The sequence below is a fragment of the Pelophylax lessonae genome (assembly GCF_965119305.1).
Source record: "Pelophylax lessonae genome assembly, chromosome: 3".
NCBI classification, from domain to species: Eukaryota; Metazoa; Chordata; class Amphibia; order Anura; family Ranidae; genus Pelophylax; species Pelophylax lessonae.
Window position 1 is genome coordinate 309,358,105 of NC_138770.1, and position 18,499 is coordinate 309,376,603.

General features: G+C 42.4%; 1 protein-coding gene across 1 annotated transcript in view; it reads left to right on the forward strand.

The window, feature by feature from the left end:
- The window catches only part of ECEL1 (endothelin converting enzyme like 1), a 193,558-nt gene that overhangs the window by 100,559 nt on the left and 74,500 nt on the right, over positions 1-18,499 (forward strand). The window contains exons 7-8 of the mRNA XM_082252142.1: positions 14,864-15,086; positions 17,645-17,743. Coding sequence (XP_082108268.1) covers positions 14,864-15,086; positions 17,645-17,743 — 322 coding nt within the window. The remainder of the gene's footprint in view (positions 1-14,863; positions 15,087-17,644; positions 17,744-18,499) is intronic.

Here is an 18,499-nt window from a genome sequence, read left to right on the forward strand (position 1 = left end):
GGTGTCAGTGGGATAAATTGTGCCCCATTGTTGGTGTTATTGGGAGGAATTGTGCCCCAGCATTGGATTCATTGGGCCCCATTGTTGGTGTCATTGGGAGAAATTGTGCCTCATCATTGGTGTCATTGGGAAGAATTGTGCCCCATCGTTAGTATCATTGGAACCCATTGCTGTTGTCATTGGGAGAAATTGTGCCCCATTATTACTGTCTTCGGGAGGAATTGTGCCCCATTGTTGGTGTCATTGGGAGGAATTGTGCCCCATCATTGGTGTCTTTGGGAGGAATTGTGCCCCAATATTGGTATCATTGGGCCCCATTGTTGGTGTCATTGTGAGAAATTGTGCCCATCGTTGGTGTCATTGGGGGAATTGTGCTTCGTGGTTGGTATCACTGGGAGGAACTGTGCCCCATCATTGGTGTTATTTGGAGAAATTGTGTAATTTGGAAAACTGCTGCCCCATCATTGGTGTCATTTGGAGGAATGCTGCCCCATCATTTGTATCATTGGGCCCCATCATTTGTGTCATTGGGAGGAATTGTGCCCCATCATTTGTGTCATTGGGAGGAATTGTGCAATATTTTTGGTGTCACTGTGAGAAATTGTGCCCCATCGTTTGCGTCATTGGGAGGAATTGTGCCCCATCGCTGGTGTCATTGGGAGCAATAATGCCCCATCGTTGGTATCATCGGGCCCCATCGTTGGTGTCAATGGGAGAAATTGTTCCCTATCATTGATGTCATTGGGAGGAATTGTGCCCCATCGCTGGTATCACTGGGCCCCATTGTTGGTGTCATTGGGAGAAATTGTGCCCCATTGTTAGTGTTTTCAGGAGGAAGTGTGCCCCATTGTTAGTGTCATTGGGAGGAATAGCGCCCCATCGCTTATGTCATTGGGAGGACATGTGCCCCATCATTGGTATCGTTGGGCCCCATTGTTGGTGTCATTAGGAGAAATTGTGCCCCATTGTTGGTGTTATTGGGAGGAACTGTGCCCCATCATTTGTATCATTGGGTCCCATTGTTGGTGTCATTGGGAGAAATTGTGCCTCATCATTGGTGTCATTGGGAAGAATTATGCCCCATCGTTGGTATCATTGGGCCCCATTGCTGTGAAAATGGTGTGTACATATAATAAATCACATGCAAACACTAACAGCGCTATAATTAATCACATAGTCCATCATGTGACATATCTATAATAAACTTCAATCGGGTATTGTCCAGTTTGCTGGCATCATCTCCAATATAAAAATCCTGTGTATGTGTTCAAGTGCTCTGATACAAAGGAAGGTGCCCCTTCACCACACCGGCATGCCCCCCAAGCAGTGCCCACGTACCTCACTGTGGGGGAATGAAAGCCCAACAAGATATGCTCGGGATGGACAACCTCTATCCAACAGACCAGGCACTTCACAGGGATGATGGCTCACCACAGGAGATGCAAAGACAGGACCAATAAGGCACTCTTTGTGACACAGCTCCGGACTTCCATAAAACTGCAGACTGGATCACTCCATGTATGCCATATCATGTATAAATGAAAATAAACGCTCATAGCGTAACTCCATAACCATGCAGAAATTTATTGAATAAGCAAACATAAATGTACTCACAAACGTAATAAAATTGAAAGCATTCACAAAATCTTTAGTCCCGGACTGGGCTACCTGTGCGGCTCCCGCGGCCCCGATGTGGAGCCGAAGTTGCGGCTAGAAGCGCCGTGCAGCTTCCGGGTTCCGACTTCCGGGTGGGCGTGACGTCAGACGTCCGGGACGTAGGGTTGCTATGGTCACCGCATGTCCACGCCCTACGCTGGTGTCATTGGGAGGAATAATGCCCCATCGTTGGTATCATTGGGCCCCATCGTTGGTGTCAATGGGAGAAATTGTGCCCCATCATTGATGTCATTGGGAGGAATTGTGCCCCATCGCTGGTATCACTGGGCCCCATTGTTGGTGTCATTGGGAGAAATTGTGCCCCATTGTTAGTGTTTTCAGGAGGAAGTGTGCCCCATTGTTGGTGTCATTGAGAGGAATAGCGCCCCATCGCTTGTGTCATTGGGAGGACATGTGCCCCATCATTGGTATCGTTGGGCAACATTGTTGGTGTCATTAGGAGAAATTGTGCCCCATTGTTGGTGTTATTGGGAGGAACTGTGCCCCATCATTTGAATCATTGGGTCCCATTGTTGGTGTCATTGGGAGAAATTGTGCCTCATCATTGGTGTCATTGGGAAGAATTATGCCCCATCGTTGGTATCATTGGGCCCCATTGCTGGTGTCATTGGGAGAAATTGTGCCCCATTGTTAGTGACTTCGGGAGGAATTGTGCCCCATCATTGGTGTCATTGGGAGGAATTGTGCCCCATCATTGGTGTCTTTGGGAGGAATTGTGCCCCAATATTGGTATTATTGGGCCCCATTGTTGGTGTCATTGGGGAGAAATTGTGCCCATCATTGGTGTCATTGGGAGGAATTGGTGCCATATCATTGGTATCATTGGGAGGAACTGTGCACCATCATTGATGTTATTAGGAGAAATTGTGTCATTTGGAAAAATGCTGCCCCATCATTGGTGTCATTGGGAGATATTATGCACCATCATTTGTGTCATTGGGAGGAATTGTGCCCTATTTTTGGTATCACTGGGAGAAATTGTTCCCCATGGTTTGTGTGATTGGGAGGCATTGTGCCCCATCGTTGGTGTCATCAGGAAGTATAGTGCTCCATCATTGGTGTCATCGGGAGGAATCGTGTCCCTTCATTGGTGTCAGTAGGGGAATAATCCCCCATTGTTGGTATCAGTGGATGAAAATGTGGCCCGAGGGCCAGATTAAAGCAAGGGGCAGCATCTAGACCCTGGGCCACAATTTGGAGACCGCTGATGTATATGATTAGTGGACTCAGTGATGAATGTTATTATCAGAATTCAGTCAAGGAGTACAAATGCTAGCACTTTAGGCTAGTCATGCACTTCTGTATTACCCAGTTCTTCCATCCTAAAATGTTTCAGGAATAAAGACTTGGATGAAGAAGTGTTTTTACTACAGGAAGAACAGCACATGGAGGACCTCAGAGGGATGTTCACATTCTATTTCACATAGACATGTCCTCTAGCTTTCAGCCCATACCTCTGTAATGGTTTTCTGTTTGAAATTTGGGGGACCCGCAGCCTATTTAAACTGATTTGGAGGGGCGGGCAGGACATGGTAAATGTTACATGTTATACATGTATAAGGTGAATCTAGCTGTAGCACCTTCCTAAATAGGTGCTAGAGAGAGAGTAAAGTTTTTGGATCCTGTCTGCTTACCAGAGGGATTGCAGGTAAATCTATATTGTTCTCTGCCTACCAGAGAGCAGGATCTGCTAGTGAGGTCTGCTCATTGTGCTCAGGTGCAACTCAGTCTGTCTGCAGAGTGTTCCACCCTGGTCCAATAGGGAGGCATATTAGAGAGTAGGAGGAAACCTGACGAATGATTGCACAGGCATTTAGTACAGCCCTGATGATTTGGCAGAGGAAAGTGCCTCAATGCATGCTGGGATACTGTGTAAATGCCAGGAGCACATGTGCTCTGGGTCTTTCGCCTGGATAGCAGAGTTCCGCAGAGAGGGGGCAGCTGCCCACTCCTCTGTAGAGGTGCCATGTGGCCTGAGGTAGCAGACCTGAAGGCCTAAAGGGCTAGAGAGGAACTGAACCTGGAGGTCCTGTGAAGCTGACTGGAAGGGGAGATACTAAGGGATCTGCTTCTGCAGTACAGTGAGTACAGATCTGTGTCTAGGGGCCTGACCTAAGGAGGCCCCCCCCTGCACCCCTGCAGCTAGAAGAGTCAATGGATGGGTGTCAGTAAAGGGGATGCTAGAGAGTATCCTGAAGATAATGTAGTTCACCAAGTCAATTGCCAGATATAAAGGACAAGGAAACTTAACCGTTTCGAAATGTGGCAGTATGGTTTAAGCAGTGAGACTGCTTCCACAAGTAACCTGGTGAGGCCAAGTGAGAGTTGTCCTTAACCAATGTACATAGTTCCAGTTGGAGTATCCCACTATTCCCTTCTCCCATCTAAGTTCCACAATAAATACTAAAAACCAACACCCCTGTACTGTTTATTGAGCAACGAGCCATTGGGCTTAAGGATGAATGTGTGAACTGTACCCTAAGTGACTGTTTCCTGGTAATCAGAGGAGGCTCAACAAGTCATCATACAGCAAGCCCTACGGGGCAGTGCTACATTTGGGGGCTTGTCCGGGATTTCCTCTGAGTTCCAGCAGAGGTTGCTACCCGCAACGGCTGAGAATTTGCCCAAGTAACGCTATGTCTTCTCAAGCAAAGTGCTGGAGTGTCAGTGGAGAAAGTAATGTCTGCTCTACAGTGATCAGTGCAAGTGTGCTTCCATAGCATGGTCATGACAGTGGTTGCTGTCAGCAACGATCAGACATATACCTAAGAAACACTATGTTACATAGTAGTTACATAGTTAGTGAGGTTGAAAAATGACATCAGTCCATCCAGTTCAACCTATGATGTGTGTGTGTGTGTTTGATGTTAACCGTACATTGTATACCCCTTTATGTTGTGGTCTTTAAGGTGCCCGTCTAATAGTTTTTTGAAAATATCAATGCTCCCGGCTGACACCACTGCTTGTGTAAGAGAATTCCACATCTCCACTGCTCTGACAGTAAAGAACCCCTTAAGTTTTTTTTAAGGTTAAACCGTTTTTCCTCTAGTTTTAGTGAGTGGCCCCGTGTCTTATTGTATTCCCTTTCTCTGAAAAGTTTGTTCCTTATGCTAGGGTCACCAGTAAAGTATTTGTACATTGATATCATATCCCCTCTCAAGTGTCGCTTCTCCAGGGAGAATAAGTTTAATGCTTGTAGTCTTTCCTCATAGCTGAGATCCTCCATTCCCCTAATTATTTTTGTTGCCCTTCTCTGGACTCTCTCCAGTTCTAGCACATCCTTTCTGAGGACCGGTGCCCAGAACTGGACAGCATACTCCAGATGTGGCCGGACCAGAGTCTTGTAAAGTGGGAGAATAATCTCTTTATTTCTGGAGTGAATCCCCTTTTTTATACATGCCAGTATTCTGTTTGCTTTGCTTGCAGCAGCTTGGAATTGCATGCAACTGGCAAGCTTGTTGTCCACTAGGACCCCCAGGTCCATTTCCATCTTAGATTCACCCACAGGTTCCCCTTCCCTAGCGAGTAGCTTGCGTTCGAGTTTCTGATGCCCAAGTGCATTTTTCAACATTAAACCTCATCTGCCATGTAGTTGCCCACCCCATTATTTTGTTCAGGTCTGCTTGTAAGGTTTCTACATCCTGCATAGAAGTTATTGCCCTGCTTAGTTTAGTATCATCCGCAAATACCAAGATTGTGCTAGATATCCCCTCCTCTAGATCATTTATGAATAAATTAAACAGGATTGGTCCCAGGACAAATCCTTGGGGGAACCCACTTTCCACACCCGCCCAATCTGAGTACTCCCCATTTATCACCACCCTCTGGACTCGCCCCTGGAGCCAGTTCTCTATCCAGGTACTAACCCTATGGTCCATACCTACGTACCTTAGTTTGTACAGTAAACTTTTGTGGGGAACTGTGTCAAATGCCTTTGCAAAGTCCAGATAAACCACATCCACAGGCCTTCCTTTATCTAAATGACAGCTCACTTCTTCATAGAAGGTTAAAAGATTGGTCTGGCAATAAGGATTTTTCATGAATCCATGCTGATTACTACTAATAATACCGTTTTCATTACTAAAGTCTTGCATATAGTATCTTAACATCCCTTCCAAAATCTTGCAGACTACTGATGTTAGGCTGACCGATCTATAGTTACCCGGGATATATCTCGGCCCTTTTTTAAATATTGGTACTACGTTGGCTTTTTTCCAATCAGCTGGCACCATTCCCATCTGTAGACTGTCCGTAAAGATCAAGAATAACGGTCTGGCTATCACCTGGCTGAGTTCTGTAAGAACCCTCGGGTGCAAGCCATCTGGTCCTGGTGATTTATTTATGTTAAGTTTCTCTAGTTTAGTTCTAAGTCTATTTTCTGTTAACCATGGGGGAACTTCCTGAGGTGTATTATTTAGTTAAGCATTACAAGCTGAGTTAGTGTAGCCCCCCAATTCTTTTGTGAAGACTGAAGAGAAGAAATTATTTAGCACTTTCGCCTTCTCTCTGTCCTCTGTGGCCAGATTCCCTTTATCATCTTTTATGGGGCCAATGTGTTCTGGTCTCACTTTCTCACTATTTATATTCTTATATACTTTATGACTTCTCAAGTAAAGTGCTGGAGTGTTGGTGGAGAATGGAATGTCTGCTCTACAGTGATCAGTGAAAGTGTGCTTCCAAGTCATGGTCACGGCAGTGGTTGCTATCGGCAATGACCGGACATTTACCTAGGAAACATTATGTCTTCTCACGTAAAGTGCCGGGGTATCGATGGATAAAGGGTTTGCTGTATTTTAGAGGAAAATCGTGTCTGCTTTACAGTAACCTGTGCAAGTGTGCTTTGAAGTTATGGTCAAGAAAGCAGTGACCCGGGACGCTGGGAACGGTGCATCAGGGGTTGTGTCTGTACATGTGCTGTGGAGGAAAATGTCTGCCATGCAGTCTGTTACAGCAGGATCATTTCAAACAGCACAGAGGGAGTTTGGTTGGCTTGTGAATGGGAAAGTGCTACTGAAGCTCAAGTACAGACAGAAGAGGCAGATGTATGTGTATCTGTGGCAGGGAACATAATCTGCATTGCAGTACCATTCATGCAGGCTGGGAAGTGTTATGGTAGCAGCGAAGGGATTACTGCACCATGCGGGAGAGATAAAAGAGATCTGCCTTACAGGAGGAGCCACCGCCAGAGTGTCGGCTAGTCTGGAGCCATTGCCGGAGTCAGCGTCCGCGGGCCGCCAATCCGAATAGAGGAAGGGAGATGAGAGGTCACTTGCACCTTAGGGTGTAGCTGAGGAGCAGACACGTGTGTGAAGGAGCAAGATGGCGTTTGCTGGAGTGAGCCAGAGCGCAGGGGCTATCACATGTGTTGGCGGAGAACATGTGGAGCAGACTGAGTTGCCGAATTCGACCCTGTGGGACACCGGGTTTCAAAGTCTGACCTTGTGCAGTGGAGGGGACACGGAGCATCTAGGACTCATACGTAGCAGATGTCTGAATGTGTCCATGCGGCTGCTGGTCCGGGGTCAGTGTGGGCACTGCGGTGACATGTTGTTGCAGACAGAACGGAGTGATTGCCAGCCCAGAAGACTGTATGTGAACTGGGAGGAAGGAACCACTCAAGAACTACTATGAGGATATGTGCTTAGGAATAAAAAACAGAAACAATGATAATATTATAAATGAATATAAAGAAAGGCAGCCAGCCACATAGGCAATATACAAAAACCTATAAAAAGCAGAAAATTGGTGGTAGAGGCAGCGCCAATCAATATGACAAAAAACAATTATAAAAAAGATTAGAAATAAAAAAAAGTCCCAGCCAGCAGTATAAATAGTGTCCAAACAAGGTCCTTAAACAGAAGGTAAGTAGACTTGAGACGAGATCCCAATCACCAGTGGTACAATGTAAGATGTATGAGCACCCAAAATGTGACAACCAAAAGGGACTCTTACCAAACGTAGTTGACCCTCATTTAAGAGAAGTCAAAACAGGCAGGTTACAATCAGAGTTACAGGATCACACCAGGCGACTAGGATATATCCTCTTGAGCAGCTTAACAGCGCTCCAAGACACCTTCATGTTGTATATCAATAACACTTGTGTATCCTCCGCTCCTGCAGTATAAGATACCTCAAAGTAGATGGACAAAACAATAGTGCAGATGGCACTACTGGGAAACTGGGGAGAGGAGAAGCCCTACGAGTTCCAGTTCCCTCAGTGAAGTTCACATGCAGTGCGCAAGGAACTTAGGGTTCTGTGAAGCCAATGCCACTAGGGTCCCAGATCTATCCCCACCTCGCACATATGCCCGGGCTCGGGCACAGAACGAAGCCTACTCCAGTCTGATCAAACAAGTGGAGAGCCTGTACACCCCACCTGGGAGAGGAGACAGGAAAAAAACTTCCCAGGTTCTTATGCTTCTAACGCCTTGTCCAAAGGAAGTTGGCCATGGAGCATGGAAACGATTATCCATATGCTCCCCGGGTGATATCGAGAGTAAGAGAGGGGCTTGGTATGAAGAAGCCATCTGGGACTTTCTATATGTCCTCAAGCCACACCGCAACCAATCTAAGTCTCAGGTGTGGAACACCTTCCTATCAATTAGGGCGAATTGGAATCTGGGGTGGTCCATCTACATTGATCGGGCAGAGGTTAACTGCCCAGATGGAAAAGGCTAAGCCTGGGTCATCAGTATTCTGAGTCCTGAGGGCAAGACCATCGGCATATCTCATCCTGATCACTACTACTGAGGTGTGCTGAGTTCTTGTTCCTGTTTGAAAGTTGAGTTACCAAGGGGCTAGTTAGCCTGAAGAGTGTGATATACTGACTGAAAAGAGTTACACAGGGGCTGGTGTGCCTGAAGAGTCCCTTTGACACTAAAGTTGCTGTTAGAGCTGGAGGCCCTGTTCTCAAATCCCCTTCCCTTCTATCCTTGCAAAAGAAGACGGGGATCAGCGAAACTGCTACAGTTTCTTCACCTGGGAGAAAGAAGTTGTTGCCAAAAAGAGCTTCTCCTGTTAAAGCCAGGGGCTACTACCTGGAGGGGGCAAACTCCTTAGTTCACAGAGACATCCTATTGAAGGACCCTTTGGATCTTATTAGCCTTGGGCCACTTTTGATGTCAAAGGGAATGTTGAGAAAGGACACTTTGCGAAGATACTTTGTTTAAAGGACACTTTGCGAAGATCCTTTGGGCCAGTGGGCCAGTAATGCTGAAGGGAACTTTGTGCGAGTTGCTACCTTGTAAGAGAAGGGTAGCGGCTCATTACCTCTTCAGAGAAAAGGATGTCAGAGTGAAAGATAACTTGAAGAGTTCTTACAGAGACTCACAAGGCAAGCTTTGCTCAGGCTCCAGCAAGAATAGCTCCCGCCAGATGTGTTGCTTTGGTGTTACAGAAGGAAAGGACACTGTTAACACCAGTCGGTGGACTCTGCATTTTTTCATCCTAACTTGTGGGTCTGACTAGAATGGGAGAGAAACAGTGCCCTGGTATCTGAGAGGGACTGTGCCTATTGCTAGTCAAAAATGGTTCCCAGATGGAACCTGTGATAATGTGCTAGTTAGTTAGATTGGCAGGAATTGTTCTGTTTCTCTATTACAGGTGCACAACAGAGTGACGAGTCAAGCGTGCCCTTAGGGGGCTTGCAGTGTTGAAGATCTCTATGGGAATGTTAGCATCAGAGATTCTGTGGGTGAGAAGGTTGCCTCTATGGAGAGGGTAGTCTCACCTTAATTATGTAGGATGTTTACATTGCTATGTACTTACCTTTTCCTTTGCAGGCTTGCGGATGACCTTCTGGCCTTGGAAAGGCCATCCGCTGTCTATATTTGTACATATGTAAAATTGCTACTTGTAGTTTAGTCAGTTAGGATGTTTTACCTTCACCTCTCAGACAGTTTTTTTGTTTGGCGGGGGGTTCAAATATTGTACTGCAGAGTCATATATTTTTTCACTTAATTTATTTTATTTACTGGCCACATATGGGGTATGCCCCATGGCCCTTTAAATATGTTATTTCCCTTTTCCAAGTCTGTGGGATACTCCTTGTAAATCTTTTACAGGTATTTTTGTAGGGGCGGATACCCAGAGCCACTGAGGACATGGCTCAGTTTGGCGGGGGGGGGGGGGGTGTATGTAGCACCCTCCTAGATAGGTGCTAGAGAGAGAGTACAGTTTTTGGATCCTGTCTGCTTACCAGAGGGATTGCAGGTAAAAGAGGATGCTAGAGAGTATCCTGAAGATAATGTAGTTCACCAAGTCTATTGCGGGAGAGAAAGAGCAAGGAGACCTAACCCTTTCCATACTTGTGGCAGTATGGTTTAAGCAGTGAGACTGCTTCCACAAGCAACCTATCCCACTATTCCCTTCTCCCATCCAAGTTCCACAATAAATACTAAAAACCAACACCCCTGGACTGTTTATTGAGCAATGAGCCATTGGGAGTAAGAATGAATGTGTGAACTGTACCCTAAGTGACTGTTTGCTGATAATCAAAGGAGGCCAACAAGTCATCATACAGCAAGCCCTGCGGGGACAGTGCCACATAGCCTTTAATTTTTCCAAAAAAAGTAGTGAAAGCCATTGAATTACAGTTTGTGGCCATAGAGAAAAGTAAGTGACAAGCAGTAAATTCTATACCGCAAATGCCTAATACAACTTAAAGTAGTATTAAGCCTAAACCAAAACCAAAAATGTAATATATTGAAGCTTACCAGTTCTTAGCTGTGAAAGCTTCATTCATTTTCTTTTTTTAGGCTTTTTTCCTCTGTTTTCATCTGGTGATTTGTAAAGTAATGCCCCATACACACGTGCAGATTATCTGCAGACTTTTGTCTGCAGACTTACCAAAACCATATAATATGAGGTCAAATCTAAACACTTTCAATTTGTATGCAATCCGGTAGGCCCTTGCACTACATAGAAAAGGTAAGTCTGCAGACAAAAGTCTGCAGATAATCTGCACGTGTGTATGGGGCATAACACAAGTCCTGTATCTTGTATTAGAGTGTCTATACTCTGGATGAAGGAGAAATAGAGACACCTGTGGACATCAGCATTGTCAGTCTGGGGAGGGAGGGGAGTGTTAAATATACTAGGCAGATTTAGATGCACTAAACAAATTAAAGCCAAACTCCAGTTAACACTTTTTAAGAGGTACAGTAACAGTTTGGGATCATTTTGGGATAAAGGTTTTACATAAATAAAAGCTGAACTTTGTAAGCACCCCTGCCAGTGTTAAATGGTTTGTCTCAATCCTCTAACTGCTATATCTGCAGGACAGCTTTTTCTGCCGAAAAAGCAACAGACTTACTGACAGGATCACCTGGTGAAAAAAAAGAAAGAAAGCCCAAAAAAGAAAAAAAATGCAGCCATCACAAATGAGAATTAGTAAGCTTCAATACAATAAATGTTTGCTTTTAGGTTTAATATCGCTTTAACCACAAATGAACAGAATGGTATGATTCTTGTCCAAAATGTACACAGACAAAAGTAAAAACAACAGTGCAAAGTAGAGGATTCTAAACACTTCACAGTGCACCTACCAGTGCACCTACCAATTCACTAAAGATTTCTAGCTTCTGTATGGATTTAAAGCTTACTGCTAATAATTGGTGAATGAGATGGGAGGGATTAAGGTTTGCACGACCCTGGCAGACTGCACAACGGGTTTGGTGGCCTCCTGACTTTTCTCTGCTGCAGTTAAGCAACATACTATGTCAGCACTCAGCCCAAATCTGTGATTGGGCAGTAAATAAGCAGCATCTGATCAAGTCATCCCTTTGCTCTGTTCTCTGCTTATTATGTTCCTTGCTAGCCCATGGGCATTCAGAATACATGAATGATTCCAAGTACTGCTCTACCCTAACCCAGTCTGAAGGCTCCTGTACAGGGGATTACAAGAGATAGAAATATAGTCAAATTCAGGTACTGTATTTACACTAGTTGGATTTAAACATTTAACTGTTAATCAGATTAAAGAGGAAGTAAACCCTCCTCTGCAACTTGTACCTATAGGTAAGCTTATGATAAGGCTTACCTATAGGTACTCTAAATATCTCCTAAACATGTACCGTTTAGGAGATATTTAGCTTGCATGCAGCCAGTGACATCATTGGAGCATGCGCTCTAAAGAACGGCCGCTCGTGCCGTTCCTTCAGAGTCAAGTGCCGTGAAAGTTGACTCCCGCGCGCATGCGTGGGAGTGACGTCACCGCGGCTACAGCCAATCAGATGGCCGGATGCCGCAAAGCAGGAAGAAGAGTGACCAAACATGTCGCCCATGAGGGAGGTGAGCGAGCTGCACTGCGGAGCTTCGTTCCAAGGTAAGTATTTCATAATGAGCTAGTATGCGATGCATACTAGCTCATTATGTGTTTGTCTTTCAGGTGTTTGTTTTTTTTTTTTTTTAATTCTGAGGTTTACAACCTCTTTAAACATAAACATATAACTTGCACTCATTGATGTCTTTTTTTGTATCTATATAGAGTTCAGCTCTAATAATTTAACGTTTAATATTGGAGAGAAAGTGCCACAAAATCTAGCTATGGACTTCCTATATACTGTATATTACATAGTTACATTAAGTAAGGTTGAATAAGTTGAATAAAGACACCAGTCAATCCAGTTCAACCTGTGTGGAGATGCGCTCATGTCAAAAATCATATCCCATATCCATGTATAGTGTGCTTGCTAAGAATTTATTGAAACTATTAATACTTCCCTCTGACACCACCGTATGTGAAAGTAAGTTCCATATCTTTACGGGATGTTAGATTCTCCCCATAGCAAATAACTTGTGTTCATATTTTTAAGTGCTTTACTTTACATTTTCCAACATTAAACCTCATTTGCCATGTAGTTTTACACCCCCCCCCCTTTATTTGATTGAGGTCTTCTTGTAAAATTTCTATATACTGAGGTGAAGTTATTGCCCTGCTTAGCATTGTATTATCAGCAAACACTGAGATTGAGCTATTTATCAGATCCTCTATATAATTTCTGAATAAATTAAACAGAATTGGTCCCAGGACAGAGCCCTGGGGTACCCCACTTACCACTCCAGACCTGAGTACATGCTGTTAATCACTATCCTTTGGACATGCTCCTGTAACCAATTTTCTATCTATGTACAAATCCTATAGTCTATGCCTACAGACCTCAGTTTGTAAATTAAGCATTTGTGGGGAACTGTATTGAATGCTTTTGCAAAATCCAGGTACACCACATCCACAGCCCTTCTCTTATCTAAATGGCAGTTCACTTCCTCAAACAGTTAACAGGTTGGTTTGGCAAGAACGACCATTTGTAAAGCCATGCTGATTACTACTAATGATACAATTTTCATCATCAAAATCTTGGATATAGTCCCACATTATCCCCTCCAAAAATGTGAGGGGTGTACTCACTTTTGTAAGATACTGTATGTGTTATAGTAAAAAAAAAAAAAAAAAAAAAAAAACTTTGCCTTAAATTGAAAGAAAGGCAAGAACCTTTACAAGCATCATAATATCGCTCTTGAGAGATTTGTTTACCAGGAGATGTGTGCTCATCTGTGTGTTATTGGCAGTAATATTAAAGTTTAAGGTCTGGTACACTTAGTATCTCTTGTCAAAATCAATAAAAGACCATTTATATACATTACGTATTAGACGTGACATTTGACACCTTCACCATTGCAATAATGGGGCATTTATTGGCATCTGTCCAAGGGGAATTCAGGGGTGACTTAGAAAAAGACAAGGCAGCAGGGTCACTCTGGACTTTTATATTGTTCCTTCAGAGGTGAGAGTAATGTCAAATAAGAAAAAAAGACCAAATTCTGCTTCTCAAATTCTAATTTTTTTGTTATTCTTTTTTACTATTAAACTTTCTTCTACCTTTTCTGCATGACTTATCTTACTTTTACAATTCTATTTTCTTTTGTTTCCTTCATTAAATTGTACTTTATAACTTTTTTACTAGCAAGGATTTCATTTTTCCTTATAAAACAGAATAGCCCTAGCTTTATTCTCCTGCGCTTGCTTCTATACCAGGCTTGTTGTTTGGTTTTCCGCTATCTCATCTGAATTTCTTATTTCTCTGTCTTCTTCTGTATCCCCATTAATGTGCTCAGTATTCACCTTCTCTCTCTGCCAACCTACATCTCTTGCTTTGACTTTCCAGCCCCCTCCTCAATCATTATTCCTCTCTGTTTCTTCTTCCTTCCTTATAATGTCATACAAAGCCCAGGGCAGACTCACAGCTGACATGCCACAACCTCTCCCAGACTGGACTCTATGGTTGGGACATTAAGCTAATGGTCATTGATCTGGTGAGAGTTTAGTGTGTTCTGAATGTCAATGTGTTGTGTTTGCAAAGTGATTGCTTGAGCAGAGCAGCATTGTGATGTTCTCTGTACAGGATTTGGATTCAATTTTGCCTGCAAGAAACAGTATTAGAATATAACATTATTTTATATGTATGAAAAGCTGAGTGTTTCTGAGTAGTATATACAGACCTGAAAATACAAAAGCAATATGCAGGAACAGAATAATAGATAAACAGCTTTTGATAGTGAGTTCTTTTGCAGTAAGACAATGCTTTTATGATGGGGATATAATATAATACAAGCTCCCCTTTTGACATATAATAAGGATTGCTAGCTCAGGATGTGCTCAGGATAATACTGTCACTCTATACTTAGACCTCACTTTTTCATCCACTCTTCTGCATTCGGAGCAGTCTGTACTGCGGTGAACAAAGGAGGTGTGTGACAAGTGCCCTGGAGGATGAGTTCATTAAAAGCTTCGAGATTACATAAGCTTCATTTCAATTACTAGGATTTAAAATGTAAAGAACAATCTGAGGATTAAACCTGCCAAATAGCTATTGCTAAGTGTGGAGGAAAATAAATCTTCAAGTATATGCCTAAAATCCTCCGCCGCCTATCACCCCTGGTGAAAATGTAATTCCTTAGTTACTCATCATGCATTTCAACTTTATGATGACTTTAACCTTGTAACTGACAGCGGGACAAACTGAAACTCTTCTGCAATAAAATTATTTGTGTAATGGGCTGAATTTTCATCTTCTAATGCTTCTTACTGTAATATTATTTCACAGGTACATTAAAATAATTAATAAGCATTTGGTTACATCAGATAAAGCCAGCGTAACCCTTTTTTACCACATTATTCTTTTCATAGTGTCCTTCATAATTACATGCTCTGGAGGCTTGTTGTGGTGCTAAGTGAACATCTCTCCACTCCTTTCCGAGATGCCCTTCATGAGCTGTCTAAAGAGATGGAGGGTTCAGAAAAGCAACTAGAGCTGGTAAAAGTATGCCTTACTCAAGCCAATAAACATTTTGGAATGGCACTAGGAGCGCTCTTTGTAGAAGAGTATTTCTCCTCAAACAGCAAGGCAAAGGTAGGGAAAACGTGCATGTTGTGCTAATTAAGCATTATGATATTTTTACTTTTAGCACTAACTACTACTATGAAAAATTATGAATTATACGTGTCAACTAATATCAGTGTGTACATTGTTAGTAAACCAAGATATGATTTAATTTCTATGCTGCTTTATACAACTATCAACCATAATATAATGCAACAGTTTCATAGAGTCTTATACAATGGACTATAATCCTGTAGGGAATTTTACCTTCTACAACAATCACAAATTTAGTTAAGTTCATTTTTTTCTTTTCTCCAACCTTCCTAACCTTTAAAGCCCAATTAACATCACAAAAACAGATATTCAGATGGATAGATAAGGAAAAACCTCCATTTTAAAGAAGTTTAGCTTTACTCCAGTAACAATTACAAAATACAGTGGTGAAAATAATGTTTTGATCCCCTGCAAATTTTGTAGGTTTGCCCACTTACAAAGAAATGAAGGGTCTATAGTTTTTATCATATGTGTATTTTAAATGATAGAGACAAAATATCAACTAAAAATCCAGAAAAACACATGATACAAATGTTTTAAATTAAGTTGCAGTTCAGTGAGTAAAATTAAGCAAAAAGTCAGTAAAAAGTATTTGATCCCCAAGCAAAACATGACTTAGTACTTGGTGGTGAAACCCTTTCTGGCAAGCACAGAGGTAAGACATTTCTTGTACTTGGTTACCAGGTTTGCTCACATCTCAGGAGGGATTTTGGTCCACTCTTCTTTACAGGTCTTCTCTAAATCCTTTAAGTTTCTTGGCTGTTGCTTGGCAACTCAAAGTTTTAGCTCCCTCAATATATTTTCTAAAGAATTAGGGTCTGGAGACTGGCTAGGCCACTCCATGACCTTAATGTGCTTCTTCTTGAGCCACTCCCTTGTTACCTTGGTGGTATGTTTTGGGTCCTTGTCATGCTGGAAGACCCATCCATGACCCATCTTCAGTGTTCAGAAGGTTCTAATCCAAGATTTTACAATACATGGCACTGTCCATTGGCTCCTCAATGTGGCAAAGTCGGCCTGTACCTTTAGAAGAGAAACAGTCCCAAAGCATAATGTTTCCACCTCTATGCTTGACTGTTTGAATGATGTTCTTAGGGTCATAGTCAGTATTTTTCTTCCTCCAAACACGAGTCAAGGTAATGCAAAGGAGATACATTTTGGTCTCATCTGACCACAGCGCTTTCTCCCAATCCTTTTCTGAATCATTTAGATGTTCATTGGCAAACTTCAGACGGGCCTGTACATATGTCTTCTTGAGGAGGGGGACCTTGCAAGCGCTGCAGGATTTTAGTCTATGGCGGCGTATTGTGTTACCAATGGTTTGTTTGGTAAATGTGGTCCCAACTGCCTTAAGATCATTCACAAGCTCTTCCCGTGTAGTTCTAGGCTGATCCCTCACTTTTTTCATGATCATCCTTACCCCAAGACCCTGTCCGAGGGCGATTGAAGATTATTTTGTATTTCTTCCATTTGCGAATAATCACAGCTGTCTCCTCACCAAGTTTCTTGCTGAAGGTCTTGTAGCCCATTCCAGCTATGTGCTGGTCTACAATCTTGTCCCTCACAGCCTTTGACAGCTCTTTTGTCTTGCCTATGACTGTGGGGTTTGAATGGAAGAAAGAGATTCTGTGGACAGGTGTCTTTTATACACACACCAAGTTGCCGTTAGGAGCACCTTCTTTAAATGACAGGACTAATCTGTGTACCACATGAGCACAAACTGTAGCCAGTCTGTGGGAGCAAAAATTATTGTTGGTTGTTATGGGGATCAAATACTTATTTTACTCACTGAACTGCAACTTAATTTATAATTTGTATCATGAGTTTTTTTTTTTATGGCTTTTCGGTTCATATTCTGTCTCTATCATTTAAAATACACCTATAATAACAATTATAGACTCTTCATTTCTCAAATAGCTATTTTTGCCACTGTATGTTTAAATGTGCTTGCTCAGTCCAGTAGGTGGCTCTCTTAATGCAATGCATGTTAGTGCATTAAGGCACCACGTACTGTAGGTGTGATCCCAGCCTAATTGATCTAGACAGACACAACCCCTCTCTTTTTCTGCAGTACAAGTGTGTGTGTGTGCTTGTGATGAACAGTGTGACTGCTTTTTCGCTAAGTCAACATAGAATGCTGAAGTGGGAGATCAGAAAAAACAATCTCCACTGAGAGAAAAGGCTATTTAAGGCATATTCAAATGAAAATGCATTAAAAATCCTAAAGTGAAAACATGGTGTAAAATTTTCATTGGGTTTTTACTGTATTTTGCTTCTGACCTGCTCCTCGATATATAGCCTGTAACCTAAATCTCTAAATCCTACATAAAAATGTAACCTCATGACCCTAACACACATATCCCTTAAACAAATCCCTGACCCCTTCAATAGAAGATTTACCATATCTGGGTATGACCCCCAATCCCTATAAAGATCTAAAAGTGTAAGTTTTCTTGCACTGACCTATTCTTCCCTGTACAATCAGTGTGCTACAGCTCTTAAATAATATTCATTGTTTTCTATGTGCTCTCCAGGTACAACAACTTGTTGAAGATATCAAACATATACTTGATCACAGGCTAGATGAATTAGAATGGATGGACAAAGAGACCAAAGAAGCTGCAAGGACAAAGGTGAACTGTTTCCTAATTTGAACCGTATTAGTATTAATCCTGAAAATGTTTGTATGAGTTCAGAGAATCATGCTTTCCTAGCTGCAATGAGCAACCAATATGTGTATATTAAAATCCCAATGTTAATTGCATTCTATGTTAATCTTATGGAGGCTTGTGTACATGGACATTGAAAACTGAAGCATGTAAAAACATACCTCTGTGAAATCCTAATGCATATGATTTTCGAAACAAGGTATGCATTTAGATTACTGTGATGATGTATTCAAAATACCTCTGAAAATAATTGATCTTTTCCTAAATATAGTATTGTTCTTATTTTCAATGATCAGTTGTAAAGAATTAGGGAAAAGATGCAATCATTAGTGTGCTTCCGGTGCATTTCAAATGTTCCTACTACCTCCAATGTAGTTAAAATATGTATAGAACATGCTTAAACAGGAGTGGATAAGTTCAGTAAGACCCCCCCCCAAAAAAAAAAAATACATACTATCTGCTTTGTCGCATCCCATTAATACTGACACCTGTACATTCATGCCCCTTTAAATGAGCACTAAGAAGGCTAAAGTGGGGTACACACTAGTAGAAAATCTGCCGAAAATTCCCATCCGAGCTAAAATCATACGATTCTCGGCTAGTGTTTACACAACTTTCAGCAGCCGATGCCGACATTTTCAGTGAAAAAAAAACGGAGGGACAAACACCAAAATTGTTATCGTCCGTCCCCAGCATGACCAATTTTCGTTTAATGTGTAT